The sequence below is a fragment of the Myotis brandtii genome, unplaced genomic scaffold (assembly GCF_000412655.1).
Source record: "Myotis brandtii unplaced genomic scaffold, ASM41265v1 scaffold782, whole genome shotgun sequence".
In the NCBI taxonomy this organism is placed as follows: Eukaryota; Metazoa; Chordata; class Mammalia; order Chiroptera; family Vespertilionidae; genus Myotis; species Myotis brandtii.
In genome coordinates, this window is record NW_005371138.1 from 2,171,090 (window position 1) to 2,197,300 (window position 26,211).

Below are 26,211 nucleotides of genomic sequence, written 5' to 3' on the forward strand. Positions count from 1 at the left end.
CTGCCACAGTCGCCCTCACCCCCACACCCCCAGCTGACATGAGCTGCATGGGCTCTGATGCCAGCCTGGCCCCACAGCTACTGGAGCAGAGGAATATTTTGTTTTTTCCTTCCCAGGAATTAAATTTCTGTGTCTTCCTTGAGGATTGCCTCTTCCAATGTAGTCTTTGGATTTTGAACAATTAATAAGAAATATGTCTTTTTTAGAAAGATCACTGTTCTGCCTCCTGATTCCAAGAAAACGATCCCTGGTCTTTTCATAGTAAAGTTGGAGATTTCTAGGAATTCTCCATCTTCATCTTTTCTGGAGCTGGAAGATGGCCAGACATTTCTGGGGATTACATTTCAAGCCAACGGAGTTGATTGGTGCCATAGGAAATGCTGCATCGGACAGTGTTATTGCTTCATTTACAGAGCTTACGATTGCTCCCCTGAACCCCCTTTTCCCCTGTTAAACTGGGGATTCATTTCCCACACTCAAGGCTTTCTAGGCGAATAGCAAGACATGACCAGCTGTGACATAGTTAGTGCGCTGGCTACCCAGCCCAGCCTTGCAAGTACTACACTGAATGTCACCAGCCCACACTAGCCAAGAGGAAGAGAGGGCAGCTTCATGCAGATTTCCTTGTACCTTGATTTGTCACTGATCACAGTTAGTAATGTCTACAGTGCGCCTACTGCGAACATCAAACATCGATACACTGTTGCTCATCCCAAGTACCACAGGCCATTCCCCATACAATACACACTTCAAAATCAGCAGAAACCATCCACATGCAGGGTGTGCACAACATGCAGGCTGGGAGCTCATTCCTGGAAAGTGGGGTGGGGTGATGTTTCCTCCCGTCTCCGCTCCCAGAGGCAGTGGAGGACACGGGAAACAGCAGCCCTGCCCACTCCACCTGCTTCCCAGTGTAGCACGCAGAACAGGGGCAGTACCTTTGGGGTGGGTGGGAAGCTCCGTTCAGGGATAGGGGAATTGGCGGGCTTCCCGCTGTGGTTCTTTGCCTCCCAGTCCTCTGTAGGATTGCCTGTGTCCCCAGCGCGGAACGTGTGGTTGCCCAGTGCCTCTTCCAGGGCAGAGGGCAGTGGGCGGGTAGGAGCGAGGTCTTGGGTGGGAATAGATGGTGGGGGAGGGATGGGGATCGGGGGTGGGGTGTGCTGCACCCAGGGTGAGGATGAGGCACTCACACGGCCTGATGACGGAAGGACAGGGGTTGCGGGGACCTTGGAGGGTGGGTTGGAGGGTGGAGGATGGGGCATCACAGGTAAGGCAGAGGGAATCTTGGGGGGGTAGTAGAACATGTCCAAAGAGATGTCATCCAGGTCAGTGGTGTGGAGGTGCAGCCCGCCAGCGAAGCGTCTCAGGGGTGGGGCCAGGGGAGACATGGAAGGCGGGGGCCCCGTGGTCATCTGAGGGTTGCAAGGAAGTTCTGTAGTCTTGGGGCGAGTGCTTCACTTCACAGGACATTGAGTACAAGGCTCTTCTAATCGATTTCTCTTACTGCTGGAGACCCACCACCCTCACACCAGAGCCACACGGGTGCCACCTGAGCTCATGCCGGACAGCTGGTAGGGAATGCCCACATGCAAGAGGGTCCCACATTATGGGTGATAAATAAGGTGACCATATAATTCATCCTCTAAACTGGAACGCACTTGACAGTGAACGTGGCACTCTTAGTAGTTAAACCAGGACAAGGGGCCTAGCTGGGACCATCTCAGATAAGCTGGGACTTAGTGGTCACTCTGGAGACAAGCCCAGGAAAACAGCTGTGTTCTCCCTCCTCAAGAGAGGAAGGGGGAGTGCGCTGGACAGTGGCCATCGTGCCTCCCACTGCCCCAGGGCGGGTCACTCTGAAGGCAGCAGGAGGAGGGACTAGGTGGAAAGAAGGGCTCTGTTACCTCCGAAATCTCATTATCAGCAGAGGAAATCTGCTCAAGGCGAGTCTGACAGAGCCTTTCCACCCAATACTGAATCTTTTCCGATTCTTCCAGGTCTTCCCGCTCCGTCTCAGACACCTGGGACCCAAGGCCGAGGCACAAAGGAGAGGACAAAGGGCTCACTTGAGTCACACGTGGGCGGCACACACGAAATGTTTCTTAGAAATCCCCAAAGTACTGTTGGTGTGTCAGCTGTCTAGAAAAAGACCCAAGCTTGTTTCACCTGCGCCCAGAAGATGGGGGAACAGGTGGGAGGAGGGTGTCGAGGTGTTGGTTTGACTAACGCCACTTGTAGGCACAATCAGAGAAAGGGCTCATGCATTGCCTGGGATTCGCTGGCCGCCGGAACCCGAGGCTCTTAGGATTCTCCACCAACGGCCTATTGTAGGCTCCTCTTATATTCCAAGAATTTAACTTTACGTTTCTTTTCCCTTCCAGGCTGCCTTGTCCTCAGAAGCACAAGTTCAATTTTTTTAATTTTGTGGCTGATTTGTTCCTAGTGACAGACCTAATGCACTTCACATTCTCCAGGACTTCTCTTGTTTTGTAATGCAATCAGCTTGGCCATCTGTCACGGAAGCATGAAAGGAAGCCGAACCAATGCTATCTCAAACAGCTAGGGAGTGAAGGTCACCCAGCTCACCTAGGAAGTAAGAATTACTCATGCTGGAAGACTGCTTTTGGCATGTCTGGAAGGGAACAGCCTTAGGTACATTCCCAGGTTGAAGAGGTCCAGCCTCAGACACACCCTCTGCTGATGGGAGCAGCCTCAGACCCATAGCCTGATTAGTTGAGGGAGAGCCTGAGACATCCTTCCTGTGCACGGGGTTAGCCTCAGACCCATACCCTCAGAGCCCAGGCACTTTGGGAAACCCTGGTCTTGAACTTGTAACCTGGGGAGGGGATTCAGATGGAATGACAGGTGGGTGGAAGGCTAACTTCCGATCTACGTCTACGCTGAGGGGTGAGCCTCTGACTCACAGCCACACCTGGGGCAGAGAGGCCTAGTCTTAGACTCATACTCTGATACAGTGGGGGTGGAGGGCACAGACCCAAACCGCTGGCCAGGTGTGTGGAGGGCTGACCTAAGTCCTACAATCTGAGCAGAGAGTTTAGCTTCAGACTCATACCTGAGCAAGGAGGCCAGTCTCAACCCCAAACATACATCTAAGCCAGAAGCTAGTCTCAGATGACCCTGGGCAGGTGGGATGACCTCACTCTCCCCACTAAGGAGGGGGGCAGGGCTCACTCCACCTTTGGACTCCATTTGGGAGAATAACTCCGGCTGGTTCCCTGGGAGCATGATGGGGAACAACCAAGCCGCCTCCCAGGGGTGCTCACCTGGCCTTTGAGTAGGTCACCTACCTCCTGGGCCAGCCGGTTGATCTTCAGTTGCTTTTCCTTTTCCAGCATTTCCTCTTTCTCTTTGTAAAGCTTTTGCTCAAACTCCAGTTCCTTCTTATTCTTTCTCAACTCCTGCAGGCTGTCATACTTGGCTTTCTTATCCTTTCCTTTCTGAGCAGATGTGGCATTTTTTACACGACAAGGGTTACAAGGTAGTGTTGACACTGGCACAGCACCACAAACAGGGCATTCAGTCCTCAGCAACACCAGGCAACCATCCCACAGTGAGCCCCTCCCCCAGCTCTGCCCATGGGCATTGGAGCTCAGGTTTATGACAAGCAGCCACTGCTACTCACTACAGAGTAGGAGACACATTCCCTTTGCCAGAAGAATGGGTTTACTGATTCACTAACTGGCTGTGTGACCTTGGCTAAGTGACTTAACCTCTCTGGGCCTGATTAACTCATCTCCAAAATGGAAGAAATACCTGCCCCATAAGCTTGCCATCCAGAGCCAATGAAATAACATCTATAAATGTGCTTTATAAACATGAAAGTACTGTATAAATAAAAGGCATTGCATTTATTTCCTAGTATCTGGGCACATGCCTTCTCCAATTATCTGGAGAGAAAGGTGTCTCATATGTAGACACCACATGATATAGTTCTCTTGCCCAACATCAAACATCTAATAAGTGGTGGTGCCAGGATTTGGTCCTGAGTCTTCCAGGTCCCACAAAGTTTCTACTGTGTCCAGATGAGCTGGAGGCAATGGGAGCATGGCAGGTGTCAACTCCATCACACACGCCTGGAGGATATAGCTAGCTCTCTGGGGAGGGGTCAGCAGGGAATCAACATTCTGGGGAATGTCTGGGGAAGGAGGAAACCCACCTGTGAGCTCCCCCACCCCCAACAAACCTTCCTGGGCCTGCTCTCAGAATTCCTGAGTCACCCCAGCATAGAAGGCCAGGAATGAAGATTTGAGTTGACTAGCGATTGGTCAATATTCTGGGGAATGTCTGGGGAAGGAGGAAACCCACATGTGAGCTCACCCCATCCCCAACAAACCTTCCTGGGGCCTGCTCTCAGAATTCCTGAGTCACCCCAGCATCGAAGGCCAGGAATGAAGATTTGAGTTGACTAGCGATTGTAAACAGCTAGAAGGACTTGGGTGGGGAGGTGCCATTACGGACTTATGCTTGAGTCATCCTGCCCCCTAAAGACAACCCCCACCTCTGTGTGCATGTACTGTGCTCTGGAGATGATCCCACCCACCACCATCTGAGGGATGGGACCCATCCCAGATCAGTCTAGGAGCCACTTGAGAAAATGGTTCTCTGCTTCAGAGTCCTGCTTGGTTCCTTGCCTACCCTGTTGACTAGACTCCTGGCTCACTTGATAGATGAATCCCTGCTATCATGTTATAGATTCAGACAGCAAATCCCTAGGAAGAGCCAGAAACATTGTGCCTGGAGGCAGCTTGCTAGAGGAAGGGCATGGCCTCCCACAGGCACCACTATGATAGGAATGGCCATTCTGTTGGTTAAAAGACCCCACCAGTGCTAAGGTTTTGGAGCCAGGGCACCTGGCTGGGGCAGGCACATGGGACCGTTTCTGTCCCATCTCCAAGAAAGCAGCGCCTGCTTACTGATGCAGAAGGGCAAGTTGCCCCATAGCATTGTCTACTGCTCTCAGAACAGTCTGCTCCAGGTGGGTACTTAGTTGCATGTGAGTCTGCCTCCCTGCCAAATGGTGGGCTCCTGCAAGTAGGGCTGGTCTTCATGATTCACTCATGCAGTCCTGGTGAGAGGGTTAGTCAGAACCACACATCCTCAGGCCCTGGCATAGACTCTGTGGAGCCACTGGCTGGGGGGCTTTGAACCCCAGAGGGATTACTTCCAGGTTAGAAATCGAGACATGGAGCCTTTAGCTTTTCAAATAAGGGAGATGTTGTGCATCAATGGTCATGGCCATAGACGGCCACGTGTACTACCTGGGCACTGGGTGTTCCAGCTCCCGGGAGACACGGCATCTCACGTGGCCCTGGAGAAAGTGGCTGTGGATTTTCAGAGCCAGCAGGAGGAATACGATTCTGGTGTCCTTTTAGCTGTCAGTTAAATTCATGGCAAATATTCCTTTCAGTCGGGACTAAGGAGAGGCAGATGGGGTGGATCTGTTCTTGCTGCTACCTAGAAGCAATTTCCCTCTCTTTTGGAAATGAAATGGAAATCGAAATACCAGCTATTTCTGGAATGACTGAACTAGTGAATAGGGGGAAGCAGGTCCACTTCTTTACCAACAGCACTTCTCAAGGGACATGATCTCTGCGGGGAAGTGTGTGTGTGTGGAGGAGACGCACACACGCTTCTCTTACATTTGCCTAGTTATCAATGCCTGGGAAGGATTTAACCTACCCATCTCCTGTCATTAGTTTTTCAAGTAGAATCCTGTGTGTGTGTGTGTGTGTGTGTGTGTGTGTGTGTGTGTCTAGTTATATTCTAGTAGAGACCGTAGTGTGTGTGTGGGCTAGTTATATTCTAGTAGAGACCGTATATAGGAAAGAATTCGACATGTAATGCAATGAGGCATCCTAAGCCAGGGTCATCCTGTAAATGGAAAGGACAGTTTGATGAGACCAAGTCCTTTCTGAGGCCACCACAGTGTGGAGAGGAGTCCCCTAAGGGGCTCTGTCCTGACTTACTCAGTGTCAGACAAATCATGATCTGTGCTCCTAGGGGAAGACGCTCTCGGTCAGGAATAATAGTGCTGTCTTCGTATCTGAACGGTACTGTGTTGGAGGAAGGGGCAGATGTTTCTAGCACATTAGATATTCCCATGTACAGGCAGGGAGAAGCTACATATGATCAAGGTCACACCGCGGCCAGGCTTTGGTTTCTGGAGGCCAGACATCCCGCCAGAAAGAGCCGGTCGAGTGATGACACCTACATTGTTTCACTCAGATTTATGCTGATGCCTGGATCCCAAATGCCAAGTCATCCTGAATGTCCAATCTATAGATGTTAACAGCGGCATTTTCATAATGAAATGCCAAAGTGATTTAGAAAGAAAAGGGATGAGAAAGGTTTATGGGGCCTGGAGATACATAGTAATAAGGTTTAGAGAGAAAATCTAAGGCCTCAGAGACCAGAAAATTGCATTATCCGGGGCACGTGCAGAGATATTTTTAGGGAGAGTTATGATTGGTGTGGCTCTTTGTCTCAACCCGAGGCAGCAAACTCCCACCTCGGCAGCTGGTCTGTGTCTGGCTCAGTCGGCCCCATAATCTGCATTGTGTACACCCCACCTGACATTTCCCTCTGCCTGTCCTCAGCTTCCGGTCTTGGCCGCTGGGTCTGCTTGACAGAGCGACAAAGCAGCAGCTTCCTGCCATGCCCCTGCCCCGGATGCCCTGTGCCCACCGGGGCTGACCCAGGTGGTGCCTGATTGTGCCTGGGCAGGTTTCACCCGAGAACCCTCCCCCCTATGATGCCTCTGTGACAGGGCCCTGCCCTCTGATGACAGCCTGACAGAGAAGCACAGCCCTCGAGCAAACAGTCCGGGTCACACTGTTGAGTGTTGACAGGAAACAACAATGTTTGGAAAAGGCCAAAACCCACAGCAAACTCAATGGCAAACGGCACAGCACCCAGCCCTGTCCTACCTTCCGGATGGATGGGAATTTGCCATCATAACGATAAAACCACCCAAAGGCTGTAACAACACAGAGAACGGAGCCGTGAGACAGTTCAGTGCAGCCAGCACCCAGCGAGGGCAGAGGCCGGGAGCAGGGTTCCCATGATGCAAAGAGCAGCACAGCTGGCCCAGCAGCAGAACCGCACCCTCTGCCTGACTCTCCACTTACCTGCCTCGCCTGGGCTGTAACGCAGGCCCAGGACCACCTGAGAAAGGCCCCGACTGCCAGGCCCCGGGCCCCTGCCACTGCCTCTGGCTTTAGAAATCAGTGCCAGACAAATCAAAGAGAAAGCCCCTGGTGGGAGGATGAGCTTTTCCAACTCAGAGCCACCGCCTGCAAGACACAAAGCCCCGTTGAAAGAGAACGAGGCTTTTCCTGACCGACGTCTGGTCCCTCCATCCAAGAAATGGCTCGAGACAAAAGGGAGCCTGGGTCTCTGCCTAGAACTGCTGTCAGCCAGAACAAAACAGTCTTGTCTCACAGTCCAGGCCATATCCTCCACTTTCAGTGTTGGAAGAGAAAGCGATGATTGGGGGCAGCTCTGGGAAGGACGGCTCAGGCAGCCAGCAGGCAGATCGGCCTCCAAAAAAGCATATCCCCGTCCAGGCCAGACAACCCGGGCACCAGCCCCCTGCCTTCCTCAGGCAGCAGCATGGCTGGGCAATACCGCAAACCTGAGGCTCCCCGGCCAGTGGTGAAGGCTTAAATAATTACTCACTCTGGACCAGCCTGGGCTCTAGAAGAGAATCTTGAAAGCCCCTTGCTGGACCAAGCACTACCCTCTAGTTGCTGGATCTTGGGGAGATCTGGGGTGTCCTGGGGAGAGGCCCGAGGAAGAACTTGGCTTTGGCCATACTTAAATATTTGAACCAGCAGTTCAGTTGTACTGTGTGCACCAGCCGACATGTCAGCCTGGCCCTGTTCTCAAGGTTTTGTGTGCAGGGCTTGGACCAAGCCAGGGCTGGGAGGAGCGCCACAGACTCCAGTGGTCTCCACCATATGCTGGTCCCCCAAAGCTGGAGGCAGGGATGGCAGGGGAGGTGGGAAGAGCAAGCAGAGCAGCAAGGCCAGGGAGCGAAGCGGGGGCCGCAAACCTGCTCTCCCTGCTCCTCCGTGCCTCTGTCCGGGTCGTCGGCAGGCTCAAGTTTGGACTCCACTCTCTGAGCATCTACCCAGGAAAACAGGGGGAAGCTGGTGAACCGAGAGGGATTCAGGAGACCCAGAGGCCAGAGGCGCTTCCCAGGAGCCTGGGGGCCTGGGACCAGCTTCCTCTACAGGAGCTGTGAGGTCAGGGGCAGGAACAGGGCTCAGGAGCCCAGTGCAAAGCTTTCTCGCTCTGGGATGGCGTGTGTCGAGCTTTCAACCTTGGTAGCTTTAGTTTCTCTGTCTGTAAAATGGGCTCACAACACGGGCCTGTGATCTGACAGCAGAGTGAGAAGCATTTTGTGGGGCGTTCAACTGATACTGGGAGGTTGTGTGGCACAGAGGATGGGAATACCTGAGTATTATACATGTTTGGTGCCAGAGGGTACCAAATGGGAGGACAGATCCTCTTGGCTTCTTACCACCTTCAGCCCTCTGGGTCCCCCAGGGGCTGTTGGAGCTGTGTGGGTAGACTGGGGACCCTGAGGAGGTGAGGAGATTCCCAAGGGTAGAGGGGCACATGTGGTCAGGAAGACACGAATTTTGACATAATGTGGAGAATAGCAAACCACCCATTCCAGTGGTTTCCAACCTGGACTCCAGCCACCCTGGGATGGTAGAAGGTAGTGTATAAATTTGCTGCGAGTTATTTATTAATATTTCAAATATTAATTAGAAGAACTTGCCCAATAACCTATGAAAGGGTAAATGTTAAGAGCCATTGCTTTTGGCTTGATTTCTGGTTACTCGACAGTGGAACAGTTTGTTTCTTGCTAACAAGAATGACTACCTAATCCAACAATGGGGACACACATGATTACTTAATAGTTTGGTAGGAAAACAACTCAACGTCCAAACCATGGGGCCTATTGGGTGTGGGGACTAATTGATTGATGGGGTCCGTAATGGCAAGAGAAGGGTGGAAATCCCTTGTTTAAACCTCTTCACCTCTCCAGGTTTTTTCTAGCTCTGGGATTCTTAATTAAAATCCCTCCTCCTTGTTGGTTTAGCTAAGGAAGTTCTTCTGGGAAGTTCTATGACAGTGTGTCATGGACTTGAGGGCCTGGCAGGATGTTGGGGTTCTGCCGGGTTGGCCATGGATAGGCAGGGTGAGCCCCTGGAACAGGGGATGGTGAGGGGAACGGTTAGTCCCACCCACATCATTAGGATGAGTGGCCTCATTTTCTGGGCAAGAGATGCTCCCCACTTTTTCCTGATGGTTCAAAAATGCAGGGTCCACCCCTCATCAAGCACAGGCACCTGAGTCAGGTGTAACCTGTGGGCCAACTGGGCCCAAGTTGAAGAGGGTCAGGGAAGACCTGAACGCAGCCTGGTCCTGCTGGCCCGAAACGGCTGAGACCATTCCAGCCTCGCAGGAATGCGGAGAAAGGCAGGCACTGGGCCGGCTCCCAGGCCTTCCTGCATCTCCTGACTTATCTCCAAACGAGAATTAATTGCTGGTGCATATGGAGATGGATGGAGGCGGCAGCGGCAATGGCCCCAGCTCAGGCTGGCGGACTCCGGTCATCAATCGCATGCTTCGCGATGTTGCTTTAGAAAACATTTACATCTCGGACAAAGTTCTCCTTTTCTTCAAGAAGCTTGGTTTTGTTTAAAATCATGAAATAAATAGCTAGCTGCAGAAAGGGTTTTCATTTTCTGTAGTTCCTGAGAGAGTGTGTTTGTTCTGAAGCCAAGACCCAATTTCAAGGCAGGTACTAAATTGACTAGGGTTACTCTCAGGAGAAGCAATTAAAATCGATCTCTCTTCCCCTGAAGCTCCTGTTTCACGCATTAAGAGCAAATTAACTCCCTGTCTAAAGCCCAGATTATTCACCGGGAATTTAGCTCTGGCCTCATCCTCAACTAATACCGAATGTCACAGGGAAGGCTGATGAGAGCGTGCTTTGTCCTTCCCAGAGGACCCTGAGATGACACAGTGCCCCCTGCCAGGAAGGAGTGGCTGGGTGGGAGCTGCTTGCCCTGCATCAAGGAGGGTGAGGTGGAACCATCCAGATGGCTCTGAACCTCTTCATCAACCCCAGTTCAGGTCCCTCTAGGGCTTGGGCAAAATTCAAAGTTGGAGCCAGAGATGTCCGGACCCTATCACAGATCCCAAATGGCTGCCACACAGCAGAAATGGGGAACCTTGGTCTTTGGATACAGATTCACCCCACATCCGGAGGTTCCCAGGTCGGCTGAGCGCAGTCAGCTGGAGTGGAACCTGCCCCATGTCAATGATCAAAACAGCTATAAAGAGTAAAGGCCCAACCAGGCATCCTGGACTTGTGGCTGCCACGGCCCCCAAGCTGCCTTGCTCCTGGCTCCCCACCACGAGCCCACTTAAGAAGCACTGAGAGTGAGCCCCCACTTTGCCCTGGTGCTGTGAGCTGCCCCTTGAAGAGGCTTCCTGGGAGTTGGAGTTGAGAGCTAGTGGAAAGGAGAGCAGTTGGTTGAGGCCTGGACAAAAACTAGGGACCATAACATAGTTCAGATGAAGAAAGGAGATAAAGGCAGAGGGGCCCAAGGCCACAGGATGGCCTCAGTTTGGTGCCTGGGAGTCCTGATTCCATCCTTGGAGTGGAGGGACCTCGCAGGGTCCAATGCACAAGGATGCAGGTGGCAGGGTCACTTCAGGGAAGCTCCTCCCACAGTTGCCCATCAAGCTTGGACCACTAGAGTCTTCTCTCATGTGAGCCCCTTGCCCCCTTTCCTGCTGCTCTTTCATCCCAGCACCAATTCAGACCCAAGCAGGAAGAAGATACAACACCCAACAAACTAAGATAATCCCACGAGCAGTTCACTTTCCCTACAGCTCTCCAATCCCTCTTCAGCAGCCCACGGGCACGGGGAGGGTCCAGCTGCCTGTGTCTGTGTTGTGGGGGAGAGCCTGGTAGCAGGCCTCGAGGACAAGGTGGGAAGACAGATCCATCCCACCCCAATGCCCTGGCAGACAGGCCCTGGCACATGGCTGCCCCTCTGTGAAGCACATGCAGCCCAGATGGCCAGGGCGATTCACCTGGGGAGGTGGTGGTGAGTGAAGAGGGACCAGCATCTCAGCCTGGACCACCCCCCAGCCTCCTGGCCCCAGAAGGAAGCCCACTCCCCACCCACCAGCACAGGATACGTACACTTTGGCTTGCGAAGGGGCATGGGGTGCATCTCTGCGCTGATGGTCTTAGATGAGAGGAGCTGTTCCCTGGAGCCCCAGTCTTCTTCCCACTGCTTCTGGAACTTCTCTTCCTCCTCCACGATCCTGAAATAAGACCCCACGCCTGTGATTAGAGTCAGAACCTTCACGGGCCCAGCTTCTGCCTATAGGTCAGGGGTGGGGAAATCGTTTGGTCTGGCCCTGCCAAGGCATTAGGGGTGAGTTAATTAAAGGTTTGACCAAATAGGGAAGGCTAATTTTTAAGTTGATAATTCTGTATGTCCCTTGAATGATGTTATAAATATCCAAATGGCCCTTGGCAGAAAAAAGGTTCTCCACCCCAATTTGGCTCAGGGGATAGAGCATCAGCCTGCGGACTGAGGGGTCCTGGGGTTGATTCCAGTCAAGGGCACTCGCCGGGTTGCAGGCTCGATCCCCAGTAGGGGGTGTGCAGGAGGCAGCCGATCAATGATTCTCATCATTGATGTGTCTATCTCTCTCTCCCTTCCTCTCTGAAATCAATGAAAAGATATTTTTTAAAAAAAGGTTCCCTACCCCTGCTGTAGGGAAACCTCAACCAGCCTGGGGAGAGACCATGGATTCTAGCTGTGGTGAAGACTACAGAGTCCTTGGCTCTTGCATTCTAAATCGAGTGTGAATGCTACCCTGGCAATTACGTAAGACCATGTTCTAGTTACTGGAATGGGATGGCTTTACGGTACTAGGATTATGGAATGGCTAAAAATAAAGGAGGATCCACCAGGGACAAGAGGGCCAGGTAAACTGGTCCTGGAGGTGGCCTCTGCTACCCTCTGAGAGCACACTCACGTCCACACACAGACACGTGTGCGGACGCATGGGGCGGAGGCACTCACTGTTCCATCTCCTTCCGGTATCTCTCATTTTCCTCTGCTGCCTTCTGGGCAATTTCCTTTTTCCTTCTGAAACACGAATGCAGATTGGCATGCTGAAGTCTGTGCAAGGGGAGTTCACTCTTCTTTGTAGCTAACTCCTGATTTGGAAAAAGTTCTATTTCTTTCAGGTTCCCCTCCAAGGGTGCCTGGGCCAGCTTTGGATGCTGGTCGTGTACTCTGTGGGGTTTTGTTTGGCACCACTGAGCAGAGATTCTGTGCTGCCGGAACCGGAGTGCAGGTCAGAGTGGGCCACACTATGCACCCACCTCCAAACTCTTAGATACAGTGACTGATGATAGGCAGAACCTGGCCTGAGGGAGGTTCTCCTGGAAGAGGGCCCCAGACCCCAGGGGCAAAGCTGGGTGACTACCCAAGACCAGGGCTGTGGGCAGAGGTACCAGCAGGGTTAGTTTTTCAAGCTAAATCTGTGATGGGAGAGATGGGAAAATCCCTTTCCAAATTCTTATCAAGCTCCTAGAATGTACCTGGATTTAGATTTTGACATTGTTTTTGATGTATGAATTGCTTGCCCCATTTATTCTCTCAACCCATCATCTCAACCATCCCATGTGGGGGCGGGACTTATCACCGCAGACAGGGCAGCTAGGCTGCCTGTTGTGAGTCCCCGCTTGGCCACATGTGACTTTGCACACAAGTGGCTTACCCTCTCTGGGTCTCAGTCTCCTCACCTGTAAAATGGGTTAATACCATCCATCTCACAGGGCTATTGTGAAAATGACATTCAGTAACATACACGAGGCTATAATACAGCGCCAGCTACATGGATGTTACTCAACAGATGTTAGCTACTGCATCCCCATATTCCTGGGTCTTGGAAATCAGGGGCTCTCTTTGGCAAGCATGGAGGAGCCTGGTGGCCTGGAGGCAGGGGATGCTTACACTGACCACCACTGGACACATCTGGTCTGAGGACAGGCCTTCGGAGGGGAGGATGAGGTTGGCTCAGGATGCAATGGGCGGGAAGCAAGGTGGATGTGGTCTGAGAGGCTAGGGAAGGGGCGTGCTAACTGGCCACACTCACTGCTGCTCCATCTCCCGCTGCTCCTGCAGGATCTTGTTGGACTCCATCGCCAGCCGCTTCTGCATGAGAAGCTCCTGCCGCTGCAGCTCGCGCTGCCTCACCTCTTCCAGCCGCTCCCGATCCGTCATGAACAGCTCCCGGCCCTCGTGGGGAGAAAAGAGGCCCCAGGCTCAGTCCCCTGGGAAACCTGGGCTCCCACTGCCACAGCCTTGGGGGCCCAGATGAAGGCTGTCTTCTCAGCACTGTGACCCCAGTGTCAGGCACTGTGGTTCCTGCTGTCTCTGACCCACATGTGCCCTGGCTGGGCAGAGACCCTCTCCCTCTGCTCTGTCAGAGCTTCAGGGACGGAGACACCCTTGGCCCTTCTCGGGAGTGTGTGGCAGACCTCAGGGCTCTGAGTGGCTGGGCCTGGAGGTCAGGGGTCATGGAGGCCCAGCAGCTCACTCTGGACTTACAGCTCCAGCTACGATGGAGATGGTCAGGCTGCGGCTACTCTTCAGCACGTTCACGGCCTGTGGGGACAGGTGGGCACTCAGCTGAGGCCTGACAGACCAGAGCAGTCCAGGCCTCTAGAGAGCACAGGTTTCAGACACCATGGGGGGGTGGGGGGTGGGAGGGGTGAGACATGGAGGGCAGAGGTGTAACAGCCTGTAGGTGAAGATCCCGAGTCTCACCTCCTTATGGTCTAAGTTGGAGAAGTCGATGCCGTTGACTTCGACAATCTGGTCCCCTGCCTGGTGGAGAAATGGAGAGGCATCAGCATGTCTGCACTATCTGTAAACTCACTTATCTGAAGGAAAGGTTCATCCTGGGGCTCAAGGGCAGATGCTGGGTTTTCAAGTGACTGCACCTCAGTTTTCCTTCATGAGCAGAGCGTTGGAAAGCTCTGATGGAGTCCACTCAGGGTCCCTCTGCCTCATGTCTTTCATCAGCTGCCAAGTATTATATTGTTAGAGGGTCATTCCTTTGGCTGAATTTATGATATTTGCTTTAAACACTCAGAATGTAGACATGGGAGCCCGTGGACTTCTCATATAGCTGAGTCATAACTGGTAGCTAGCATTCAACGGTTCCTTACTATATGCCAGTTCTCAGCATGTGTATTGATTCATTTAACTCACACAATGACTCTAGAAGGAAGGCTATCACCCCATTTTATAGGAGAGAATTCTGATGCACAAAAAGAGGAAGTAATATGCCAAAGTAGAGGTGACAAGTTCTGGCTCTGTAATCAGACCACCTTGGGTTGAATCACAGCTCTACCATTCTAGGTAGCCGATCTAGGAAAAGTCACATACTTTCTCTGGGTCTCAGTTTCCTCATTTGTAAAATGGGGATAATGACAGTACCTAATTCTCAGAGTTCTCATGAATTTTAAAGGGCTTAGAACACTGTCTGATCCAGTAAACACTCAATGATCATTATTATTACAGTCCCAAGCTCAGGAATAAAGGCTCTCAGAGCTGGAGAAGACTGTAGAAAGGGTCAAATGCCACCCCCTCTGTGACGCTTCCCTTAGGGGATGGGTAGGAATCATCGGCCAGTGACTGCCAAGAGAGGGCTGTGTGGGAAGACGTGTGCCTCCATCACTGTGTGGTCACAGTCTGACCCTGGCCCAGGCTCACTCACCTCCAACCCCACCTCAGCAGACAGGGAGCCAGGCTTCACGTTACTGATGAAGATGCCTGGTTTCTGAGTGGGGCCGCTGGAAATGCTGTGGAAGAAATGGGAAATGCAGGTGAGCCTCTGCCTTCAGCGCTCGCTCATTCTCAAGGCCTTGCTCCCTCTGCCTGTGTCTCCAGGCTTTGGTCCCTCAGGATACAGGTCACCCATGAGCTCAGTACCCAAGGCTCTTCACTGTCTACCTGTGGCAAGAGCCACAGACAACTATTTGTAACCCTTGCCTCCCCACCCAATCCCTCACCCAATACATCACATGTGCTATTTCCTCTTCTAGCACTTTCCTATTCATTCCTTAAGGCTCAAATGCTATCTTCTCTACAAGGTTTTAACGAAACTCCTCTCCTATCCTAAGATTAAGATAGTTGCTCTCTTCTCAGTGCTCCTAAAACACTTACAGCAAGGGAAGCATTTGCACTACTGTTCTCCCCACCCAGATGTGGCAGACATCACTAATGGATCACAGCACTCTTTCCCACCAAGCCTGGATGTAACCTTAGAGTTCTTTTCAAAACAGTACACCATGCAGCCTACAGCAAGGGAAGCATTTGCACTACTGTTCTCCCCATCCAGATTGATCACTAATCAATCACAGCACTCTTTCCCACCAAGCCTGGATGCAACCTTAGAGTTCTTTTCAAAACAGTACACCATGCAGCCACTACTAATGGATTAGAGATAGCACAGGATTGGAAACCTATTTGCCATCCATGATGCAGAATGCAGCTCCATTAGAAACCTTGTCATTCATTACTGTAACTGTTTATGTGGCTGGATTCGATATTAGGCTGCAATCTCTGAGAAAGGAGGGGCTTTTTATTACTTAAACTTGGCAGAAAAGTATTGAGCAAATGTGAATGAATGGAAACAATAAGAATGACTTAAATAATAATAGCTAATGTTTACCAACTGCTTATTACTTGCCAGGCACTAAGCTTGATACTTCTGTCATCTCATTCCTCCTCACAATGTGGATATTATTATCCCCAACTTATAGAGGGAGAAGCTGAGCTTCAGAGTGGTTAAGTAGCTAGTCCAGGTTCTGGAGCTCATAGGTGGCAGAGAAGGGGCTGACCCCTAGACCTGCATGCTTAACAAGAGTACGTGGTGTGATCTAATTCCTATTTGCAATTCCCTGGCTGCCCCTTAAGGAAACCCACAAGGCAACAGGTAACAAGGGAACAGTGACAGAGATGATCATCAGGACAGAAGCCTATACAGTGGCTTGAGGTCTCACCAGAGGAACATGGTTCCTCTTTGGGCCTCAGTTTCCTCATCTGTAAAATGGGCCTGTTAAGAGCTGTCCCCCTGACCTTACAGGCCTGTTGTGAAACTCAGAGGGGAAACCAGGCACCACAAAGTATCATCAGTGGGTGAAAGTTTCCTCAGAAGCAGCAGTGAGAAAAGGGAGAGGCATTAGGGTCCTCCTGGGGTCTGCTGGCCACCCACCTGCAGCCAAGGCCCCGGGAGCCCACCAGGCTGATGAAGACCTTCTTCTCTCTGTTTTCTCGATTCCCTAGGGAGCCCAGAATGTTCCGCCCGCCCTGGAGGAAAGAGAATAAGGGTCACTAGGTGTCAGATGTGTGAAAATGGCCATTTGAGCTCATAAGCACTACTATTCCCATGTGAGTCTGATGGCCATTCTGTCCCTGGGGGAGAGGTCTATACCTGCTGGGCTTGGCTGAGGGCCCACCACCCACAGGGGCTTTCTGGATGCACAGGGGCATGTGTGAAGCCCCTGAGGGCACATCCCTAGAGCAAGGCCCCTTTCTGGACCAGCTGCCCCTCCTTGAAGACCATTCCATCCAGACCCCATCACTGGTGGTCCTGGCCCTTACCTCAGATCCTGACACAAACTGATCCACATACTGCCATTTGAGGGGCTCGTCAGGAGAGCTGATGGGAAATGAAATGAGAAGGGGGGTCATTAGAGATGTTGGAGAGACCAGGCCCCAAGTCCAGATCTGCCCCATCTGGAGCCCCCAGTTACCGCTGGCCCAGGGGCAGTGCTGGCCTGCGGGAAGCCAAACCCCAGGACCCTGAGCCCACAGGGAAGAGTCTGCCTCAGAGGAGGGTCCTGCTCACCTCTTCACGGGGATCAGGCCGATGTCTGTGGAGAAAGACACTGGGGTTAGGGCGGCTCCTCTGTCCTCCCCTCCTGCCCCAGGAGCTGATTCCCTGCTGCCTACCACCCTACTCCACCATTAGCACCACCCCACCCTTCTACCCCCCCCTCCCCTGCCCTCTGGCCTCACTCACGTCTCACTTTGATGGACACAGTCTTCTTGGTGCGGATGAGGTTGATGACCTCCTCATGGGTGCACGAGGAGATGGAGTACCCATTGATCCGGACGATCTCGTCCCCTACCTTGGCCACACACAGGGAAGAGGCACAGGTTGAGGGAGCATCGGGTGGCCGGGCAGGTTCACTACCAGATGCCCCGGGCCTGCTCTCCAGGAAAGGGGACAGTGGCCTAACTATGTGCCCTAGTGCCTTGTCACAACCAACCCATCCTCCAACAGCCTGAGGGACCCCAGGACAGTGGCACTTCCCAGGAGTCTTTCTGCTGCCCTGTTTCACAGATGGAGAGCCTAAGATGGTGGGGGAGGGGCACAGAGAATGGGTAGCGGCGCTGGGAATAGAAGACAAGGCTCTGTAACCTAACTCTGGCGTCCCTTTCACCCCATTGGGGTACCAACAGGTTCCAGAATCCATGCAGAGGGTGACCCTTCACACAGATTCAAGCAGCTCTTCCCACCCCACCACAAGGAGCAGGCTTCCCTGCAACAACATAACGGAGTTGGGGTGGGGAACTTCCAGGACTCCAGGCCCAAGCGCACATCTCTCTCTCTCTCTCTCTCTCTCTCTCTCTCTCTCTCTCTCACACACACACACACACACACACACACACACACACACACAATCCCTTTTTTTCCACACTATGGAGACTCAATGGACATTTAATCTGCCGTTGCCCTGACTCTGAATTCCCATTCTGGGTGTGAGCAAAGAACAGCAAATGAACAAAAGGCTTTGGCATTGGATGGCCTGGGTTCAAACCCATACTCTTACTCTTATTAGCTGTGTGACGTTGGGCATGTCTATTGAACTTCCTGAACCTGTTTCCCTCATCTGTAAAATGGGGAAATGTGGTTGCCATGAAAATTAAGTGAGTGTGTACATATAAAGTCAGCCAGTGTCTGACCACAGATAATAAATACATGGTTGTTATTGCTATTTTTCATTGAACCTGAGCTCTAAATATTCTGATCAGATCCCTCTTCTCAGGACTTAGCCCTCCTTATACAGGGACAGATAGGGGGCACTTGGGCCTGCCAGGCCAGCCTGGATACAGATCGGTGGTGAGACTGTCCCCTAGTGGACACTGCCTTGGGCTCCTCCAAGTACCTTGGCCAGGGGATCAGGCTTGAAATTCCTCATTTAATAATTGCAGGGCTGGAAGGAACCTCAGACATCAGTAGAAACTGAAGTCCAGGGAGGTGATGTTTTGTCCACACAGCCATCTATACTAATAAAAGGGTAATATGCTAATTAGACCAGGCGTCTTCCGGCGTCCTTCCAGACAAAGCCACAGTGGCAGGGGCCGAGGCAGAGGCGGTTAGGGCAGATCAGGCCAGCAGGGGAGGGCAGTTAGGGGCGATCAGGTAGGCAGGCAGGCAGGTGAGCAGTTAGGAGCCAGCAGTTCCAGATTGCAAGAGGGATGTCCGAGAGGGTCCCAAATTGGAGAGGGTGCAGGCTGGGCTGAGGGACACCCCCCTCCTCATGCATGAATTTCATGCACTGGGCCTCTAGTTAGCTATAAAACAGGGATGGATCCTGGATGCCCCTCTCCAGCCTGAGGCCAGTGCAGGCCAGCAGGGGCTTAGCTCACACCACATGTGCTGACCCTTTGGAGACTAGTGGGTACATGTTGACTCTGAGTGGGGGCCTAGGGGCCAGGCGGGCAGACAGTCCAGGAGGGAGTGTCAACTCCTACCTTCTACAGCACCGCGGCAGAGTCACCTTCTCATTGTTGCCACCTGAACACTTCCCTTCCACACCTGGACACACACCCTAATCTTCTCAGGGGGCTGACAGGAGTGGCACGGGGTTCAAAAGGTGCCACGGGGAGGGACTCACTGCAGAACTGTCTAGGTTTCTGGGGCCATCTCCTGTAAGGAGAACCGTTACTAGCCCCTGCACCGACTTTTTACAACTCTGCATCTCTGTTAACCAGATGAGGTGAAGCCACTTGCTTAATGTCACCCAGCCAGCAGACAGTGTTGCTGGGATTTGAAGTCAGGTTTCCCTGACAGACCACAAGCGTTTGCTCGAGGGCGTTTGGAAACAGAAAAGCAGGGCGCCTGGCCAAGCCTGGCTGCAGTTCCCTGTGTCTTGCCCTCTTTGGATCCTTGCCACCTGTCAGAGCCCTCAAGTCCCACAGGAAAGGCAGGGATTGCTCTGTCCACTTTATGGCTGGGACCACCATGGATGCAGAATCATTCTCCAGCCCTGGACCATACAGCAGGTTGGGCAGCACAGACCGCCCTGTGCAGGGCAAAGGATGTAGGTTCAGACAGGATACACTTTAAAAAAACACACACTAAAATATCTCCAATAGGGGGAGAAGAGCAGAGAGATGAGGTTCCGGGGCTAGGTCCTATGGGTGGGTCCAAGCCCCCCAACCCGGGGGCCCAGCCTCACGGGTCAGATCAACAGGACCTTCAGTCCAGCCAGGCTGTGCCTGAACATGCCCCTCCCCTGCCTTCCAGAATCTTCCTTCAGCCACATCCAGGCAAGAGATCTCCCCAGAAACATGAGCCCAGACAGGTGAATGGATGCTCCCCTGAGTGAAGTTCCCTGTCTTGTTCCTAAAGGGAACCTGCCCAGGACCCCAGGCAGAACGATTCCCACGCAGCCCCCGGCTCAGGTTGCTGGATCAGCTTTCCTCTCCCTCTCGCTCCCTCACGGAGCCCTGCAAAAGGCCCTTTGTGCCAGGGCCACAGTGAAATGACGATCTGAGGGGCAGCGGCACAAAGGAGAGATGAGCCCGCCAGCCCGAGAAAGGGTTGATAATGCATAAGCCTGAGAAACAGGCGGGAAGATAAAACTGTTTCATTAAAATGGCCCAAAGCCCCCAGGCATGGAGGCATCGCTGAGAAGTGCTTGTCCTAGAAGGAGAGCTTGCCCTGGAAAAAAAGGGGGCCTCCGCTGATGCCTGGAGAGGAGCTCATTGTGCTTTCTCTCTGGCCGCATTTCTGGGCTGGAAAATGTGCGCACGGGAGAGGAATAATGAAGCGGCTGAAATTTCAGAAGCCACCGGCGAGCCGTGAGACAGGGATTTAGAACAAAGCGGTGTCTGTCAGCTCCCGGTTTCCACCTCCCACCCCACGGTGTCTGGTACCCTTCCCCCCAGGCCCCTAAAGCCCCTGGCTTGGCAGCCCGGATTGGGGTGTTGATAACAAACATGCTGGAAGCTCTGGGCGGGGGTGGGAGGGCCTCTTTTATCTGGACATACAAAAACACAGCTCTGGGCTCCGGCAGGAGCGAGACCTGGAGGTCTGCCCATCTCTGCTCAGACACTGAGCTGCGGGGACCCCGGGGGAGGGGCTGAAGAGAGATCCCTGGGCTTGGCAGTCAGGAGACCTGAGTTCAAATCCTGGCTCTGCCACTTGCTGGCTGTGACACTAGTCAAGAGCGAGTCGCTATCAGCTCTGGGAACAGGATGATACAGCCAAGGCATACAACGAGGGCTGGTTGTGAGCATGTTACCTGGCACATCTTTGATGTTTATTCAATCTCCCTCTCTGCTTACCTAACAAGCACAGGAGCACTTGTGCCAGGCACTGTTATAAGTACTTCATAATATGAATTCTCCTCTTAACAACCTGATGAGGTGGATAGTATCATCATCATCATCATCATTCCCATTTTACAGATGAGTTAACAACCTGATGAGGTAGATAGTATCATCATCATCATCATCATCATCATCATTCCCATTTTACAGATGAGGAAACTGAGGCATGGGGTTAAGTGTCTTCAGCAGTCACACAGCTACAAAGCCAGGACAGTTAGGAGAGTACATCGGATTTCCTTTTACCTTCCAGTAAAAGGCTACATGCCCAAAGCTTCAGGTGTCAGGACATAACTAGGAAGTAGGGGAGGTGGGGGGAAGAGCAGCAGCAGCTGCAGCAGCATCAGGGGGAGCCATGTTCCCAATGGGACTCAATAAAACAGGCGATTGCCTGCAGCCTGAGGGAAACCTATCAGGATGCGGCAGCGTCTTCCTCTCCCAAAGTCTCAGAAAGGTGAGTGACCATGTTAAGCCACGCAGCCCAGCAAGTGAGTGGGGGAGGCAGGAAGCCTGAGGACTCTGCCCGCTCACCTGCAGCCCAACGCTGTCTGCCTGGCCGCCTTTGATGAGGTGGGAGATGAAGAGCCCACAGCCGAACTCGAGGCCGCCACGCACGCTGAGGCCCAGGCCTTCGGGGTGCAGACGGTCCAGACGCACCTCTTTCAGCTTCCTGCTGTCAGAGAGGTGGGTGATGGCCCAGCTCTGGCCTGACCACCAGTGCTTCCCATTCCACTAGTGAGGGACCCTGTCCACCCCAGGGTGACCTCGCCCAGCCGTGTCTCTAGCCTGGGGGCTCCCTCCGCACCTGGAGCGCCGGGGGGTCAGCTGGTCGTACTCCACCTGGTGCTTCAGCGGGATCAGGGGTCTGATGGCGTCAAACAGTGGCAGGCGGCTGGGCTCATTGATGACCAGCTTCAGGTCTCCCACAAGCACAGCCACGTCCATGGTCCTGCAGAGACAAGGGGGACCTGGAGTCTCACCCAGGACCATGACCTCTGAGACCCACAGATTCCCAGAGAAAGCAGTCCTGGACTGGGTCCCCACCCACTGGGCCCAGGCCTTGGAATTGAGAATCCAGAAAAGCCAGAGCCCCACCTCTGGGCAAGCTGTCTCAGAAGAACTTTGTTCTCTCATATCAGCATCGCCAGGAAACCCGTGAGGTAGGGGTTGGGAACCCATTTTGCAAATGAAATCAAGTCAGGATTCAAACTCCACTCTGCCCAGTTCCGAAGCCCAGGATCTCTACAGACAGGAAACCTCCTGTGAGATGGCGGTGACCCCTCCTGCCCCTCCCCTCCCCCAGTCTCCCACTTCTAACCTGTAGCTAAACTCTGTAAATTCTACCTCCACAATACCTCTCACTCGCCTTCTCTTCACACTGTTCAGGCCTCAGTGTCTCTGGCCTGCCTCTCTCCAGCTGCCTGCCAACTTGCTCACTCTCATCTAGTCTTTTCTAAATGTAAGTCACTCCTCAAAACCCTACAATGGCTCCCCCCTGCCCAGAGGACACACTCCATTCTCCCTGGCAGCCTCAGGGCCTCCCTGGCCTTCTCCAGGGACTTGCTCCAGGTTTGGCTGTCTAAGGTCTCCATGAGCCCTGGGGTCTATTCCCCCAGATTACTTGTCACTTCCCAGCCACACCTGTGCTTTCACATCTTCATCTCGGTCTGCTAATGCTGTTCCTTCATCCTGGAATGTCGTTCCCTGGTATTCCCACCTACCAAAATCCTTCTTACCCTTCAAACCCGTGCTAAAGCCTTTTTGGTCCTTTCCCCCGTGGTTAGAAAGGAAAACTCCCTTTCTTCACATCCAGCTTTTAATATTTTTTTTTTTACTGCTTTTAATTATATTCAGAACTTCTTTTACTATAACTTATATTAGAGGGTTTTTTTTTTGTTTGTTTTTTTTTTTGCATTTGTAGTGGGTGTCCACCTCCCCTCTCTAGGCCATGAACTAGCTGAGGAAAGAAAGTAGATCTTATTCATTACCGGATTCTGCATGGTGCCCAGCAAGTGGCAGGAGCTTATGAATGTATGCTGAATGAGTCAAAAAGCAGGTGGGTCATAAGAGACATCTGACGCAGGTGCTGGGGCCAGCTGGCAGGTTTTTTTGCATTTGTAGTGGGTGTCCACCTCCCCTCTCTAGGCCATGAACTAGCTGAGGAAAGAAAGTAGATCTTATTCATTACCGGATTCTGCATGGTGCCAAGCAAGTGGCAGGAGCTTATGAATGTATGCTGAATGAGTCAAAAAGCAGGTGGGTCATAAGAGACATCTGACGCAGGTGCTGGGGCCAGCTGGCATGTCCTGTCCTATTCCAGCAGGCACACTCTATGGAGCCTATCTGGCTACTTGATGCCCCCTCCCCATCACATTGTGAGCAAGCTGAGGGCAGCGACCAGTCGGGCATGCTCACACCTATGCCCCAGCCCCTAGTACAGACCGTGCACAGAGTGTTTGTGCAAATATTTGCTGAGACACCTGAATGATGTGTCCATTTCGTTCCCAGCATCTGCTCCATCCCTGAGCTCCCCAGCATGGGTGGGGGAGGTCCTCCTGTCATAAAACGACCCATCCCAGGGCTCCCTGCAGACAGAGGTCCCCAGGTGGCCCACAGGAGCTAGACTCAGCACACTTACTGGTGATACATCCGCAGCACGTCATAGAGATAGTCCTTCTCGGCGTCATTTTCAATCAGAAAATCCACCTGGAAAACCCAAGAGCAGAATTACAGCGGCAGGCCCAGCACCCCCAGTGCAGATCCCAGGGAGGGGGAGACCACCACTGGGGACCTCCTCAGCATCAGCTCAGGTCTGGGGCTATGAGGAGAGGAGGAAAGCCACAGGCCAGGCTGACCCTCTAACCCCAACACATCACACCTGTGCAGACCACCCAGGCGTGGCCACAGGAGTACTCTGCGCATCCAGATGTGCAGGCCTGCAGGCCGAGCCTCACCCCAGGTGGGTGCACACGCATCTGCACATATATGACAGCGATACGCCCAGTGACAGCGGGGCTGCAGCTCAGTGTCCAGGGTGACCACGGCAGTGTTGGCTCCTGGTCTTACCTGATAGTGGCTATAGTGCTGGATAACTGCTTTCAGAAAGGATTTGGGCCACTCGCTCAGATAGCACATCCCACCGGCTGGAAGCACCCCACCACCGGGTTCTCCTGTGTCACCGATGCCAGGGGCCACCCCACCGTCTCTTCCTGGCCTAAGCTTGGTTGGCCCTGACTTCTGGCCACTCCTTCCCCTCCCCACGTCCCTGACTATTCCCCCTGCTCCCCACACACACACTAGGGGGAGAGTCAGGTTACTTATTTCATCTTTGCTGACGTCAATGGCTGGGACTCCAAGGTCAGGGTCAGGAGCTGTTTCATTAGCACCTCAGTCCCAGGGGAGCTGGGGGCCCAGGAGCCTCGAGCTCCACTCCCTGGGACAGCTCAGTGCGATTCTCTACACGCTGTATCTTTGGCTCCTCTTCAGCCCGAGGCTGAGTGAGAGGGCAAGGTTAGAGACCGGAGGGATCACTGGGTCCCTGCCTCCAGCAGCCTCCAGGCCCAACAACATGGTCCAGGGCCTCAGCTGCCAGCTCCCCCCGATAGGTCCTCAGATGAGGGTCAGCACAGCTTTGCCTATTTCTATGAGTATCTCAGGGGCTCTGGGGTAAGTCTGTCCCAGCACCCTGGGCCCAACCCTTTTGGCCTGATTCATCATGAGTGAGAAGACACTCTCTTGAATGACTGAACCACAGATGTTCTGCTCTCCAAGGGGAGCATAAAAATCCCATCTGCTCTGGTTGGAGTGAGGACCTTCTGACCAAATGGCTCCTAGCCCCACTCCAGCTGTGGGGGCACATGAGAGGAAGGCGAGGAGAGAGAATCTCTTGTTGGCTGAGGCCGTAAGGCTGCCGCTCTCTCCCACCCCTCCTTGCAGAAATGCCTCCCGCTGTCCTCGGCAGGCAGGCAGCATTGATGCACTGGGTGGAAAGTGGGAGTAGAAGACAAAAGCAATTTCCAGTGTTACAGTCTAGGATGCTGTTTTTCTCCTTCCCGGCCAACCACAGATCACCTGGAGATGGTCTTTGTGGAAAAAAGCCTGTTCCTGGGGGTCCCAGGGTCCCCGTCCTTGTCGGCAACCCTCCAATGCTGACCACAGCATCCAGAAGTCACATCCTACCAGTCCTCGGAGGCAGCTGCCAAGTTCAGCTCTCTAGCCTGATGTCACCAGTTCGTTCAGTCACTCAAAGCCTGGTCTTGAGTTCCGCCCGGCCCTCCTTCTCCAGGGTCATCTCCACCATTTCCTACGTGGGACTTGGACTCACTCAGAATGACCCACCTCCCTCTATCATTTCAATGTGTCCATTCAAAAAATTATCTATATACCAGAACAGCTGGGAAAACACATCTGGTTTATATGGGATGCTCTTTAAATACAAATCTAAGTGATCAAGTCACATGGAGGTCCTGTGGCAAACCATCTGCTTCATTGTCAGACCACACCCACATGAAAACACACACTCACACCTCACTCTCTGGGCTTTCAAAGGCACCGAGACAGACAACTGAGAAAGATGGAACTTGCTCTAGAAGCCTGACACACAGTAACGTCACCAGCATAATTCAACTTTCACTTCCTAAATAATTTTTAAAAACTTATGTGGTCTATCCCCTCCTCCTGGAGTCTGGGTCCCAGCAAACTCGCCAGGAGGACAGCCCAGCCGCAGTCTGAAGATCAGCTGGGTGGGTTTCTCCCGATACCTCGCACTCAGGTACCAGGAAAGCGCCTGCACTCAGTGGCGTGCACACGGGCATGTAGTGCTCAGTGGTGTCTGCTGAATGACAAGTGAGCTCCAGTTGCTCTAATCTGGAACCTTCCTTCCAACCTCTTGGCCCAATCCTGGGTGACCACCTCCCCATCTCCTCAGCACACACACATGCCACAGCCTCCTGGATCTTTCTCCTGTTCGCTCAGTTTCAGCTTGTCACCAAAGAGTAAGTCCCAGACCCACACAAGATGGACTGTCCTCCCTCCTTCCCTCGAACCCTGCCTTTGCTTAAGGGGAGTGCAAGCCCCTCCTTCCAGAGTCTTTCCTGACCACGCGCAGCCTGGAGCTTCCTCACCAGCCTCCCAGCTGAGCCCCTTCTTGCCTGGCTCCCTCATTCAGGACAGACTCTATTTACCAACTGCTCACCGCGTCTGAGGAAGTTTACACGTAATGCCTTTAACCTCCCAACAATGCTCTGAGGTGGATGGACAATCCTATCCCCATTTCACAGATGAGTAAACAGAGGCTCAGAGAAGTGGCAGGGCTGAGCCTTCACCCTATATCTGCTGGCTCCAAAACCTCTGCTTTCTCTAGACCACCATATGGCATCCACTTCCCAGATATACCTTTTTAATATATATATATATTTCTTTATTAATTTCAGAGAGGAAGGGA

The 26,211-nt window shown here is 52.8% G+C and overlaps 1 protein-coding gene across 4 annotated transcripts in view; it reads right to left on the reverse strand.

Moving 5' to 3' along the window:
• USH1C (Usher syndrome 1C) overlaps window positions 1-26,211 on the reverse strand; it is a 56,121-nt gene that overhangs the window by 23,618 nt on the left and 6,292 nt on the right. For 2 of the 4 annotated variants that reach the window (XM_014530945.1, XM_014530943.1), the window contains exons 2-18: window positions 23,407-23,474; window positions 21,574-21,717; window positions 21,300-21,438; window positions 17,170-17,278; window positions 16,996-17,020; window positions 16,749-16,806; window positions 16,360-16,454; window positions 14,860-14,944; window positions 13,905-13,964; window positions 13,686-13,742; window positions 13,231-13,373; window positions 12,150-12,215; window positions 11,255-11,379; window positions 8,075-8,148; window positions 3,309-3,458; window positions 1,905-2,021; window positions 939-1,412 (exon numbers count right to left, since the gene is read on the reverse strand). In XM_014530945.1, coding sequence (XP_014386431.1) covers window positions 939-1,412; window positions 1,905-2,021; window positions 3,309-3,458; window positions 8,075-8,148; window positions 11,255-11,379; window positions 12,150-12,215; window positions 13,231-13,373; window positions 13,686-13,742; window positions 13,905-13,964; window positions 14,860-14,944; window positions 16,360-16,454; window positions 16,749-16,806; window positions 16,996-17,020; window positions 17,170-17,278; window positions 21,300-21,438; window positions 21,574-21,717; window positions 23,407-23,474 — 1,989 coding nt within the window. Of the gene's footprint in view, window positions 1-938; window positions 1,413-1,904; window positions 2,022-3,308; window positions 3,459-6,947; window positions 6,998-8,074; window positions 8,149-11,254; window positions 11,380-12,149; window positions 12,216-13,230; window positions 13,374-13,685; window positions 13,743-13,904; window positions 13,965-14,859; window positions 14,945-16,359; window positions 16,455-16,748; window positions 16,807-16,995; window positions 17,021-17,169; window positions 17,279-21,299; window positions 21,439-21,573; window positions 21,718-23,406; window positions 23,475-26,211 lie in introns of all 4 variants that reach the window. The other 2 variants (XM_014530946.1, XM_005883318.2) reach the window with 2 other exon arrangements.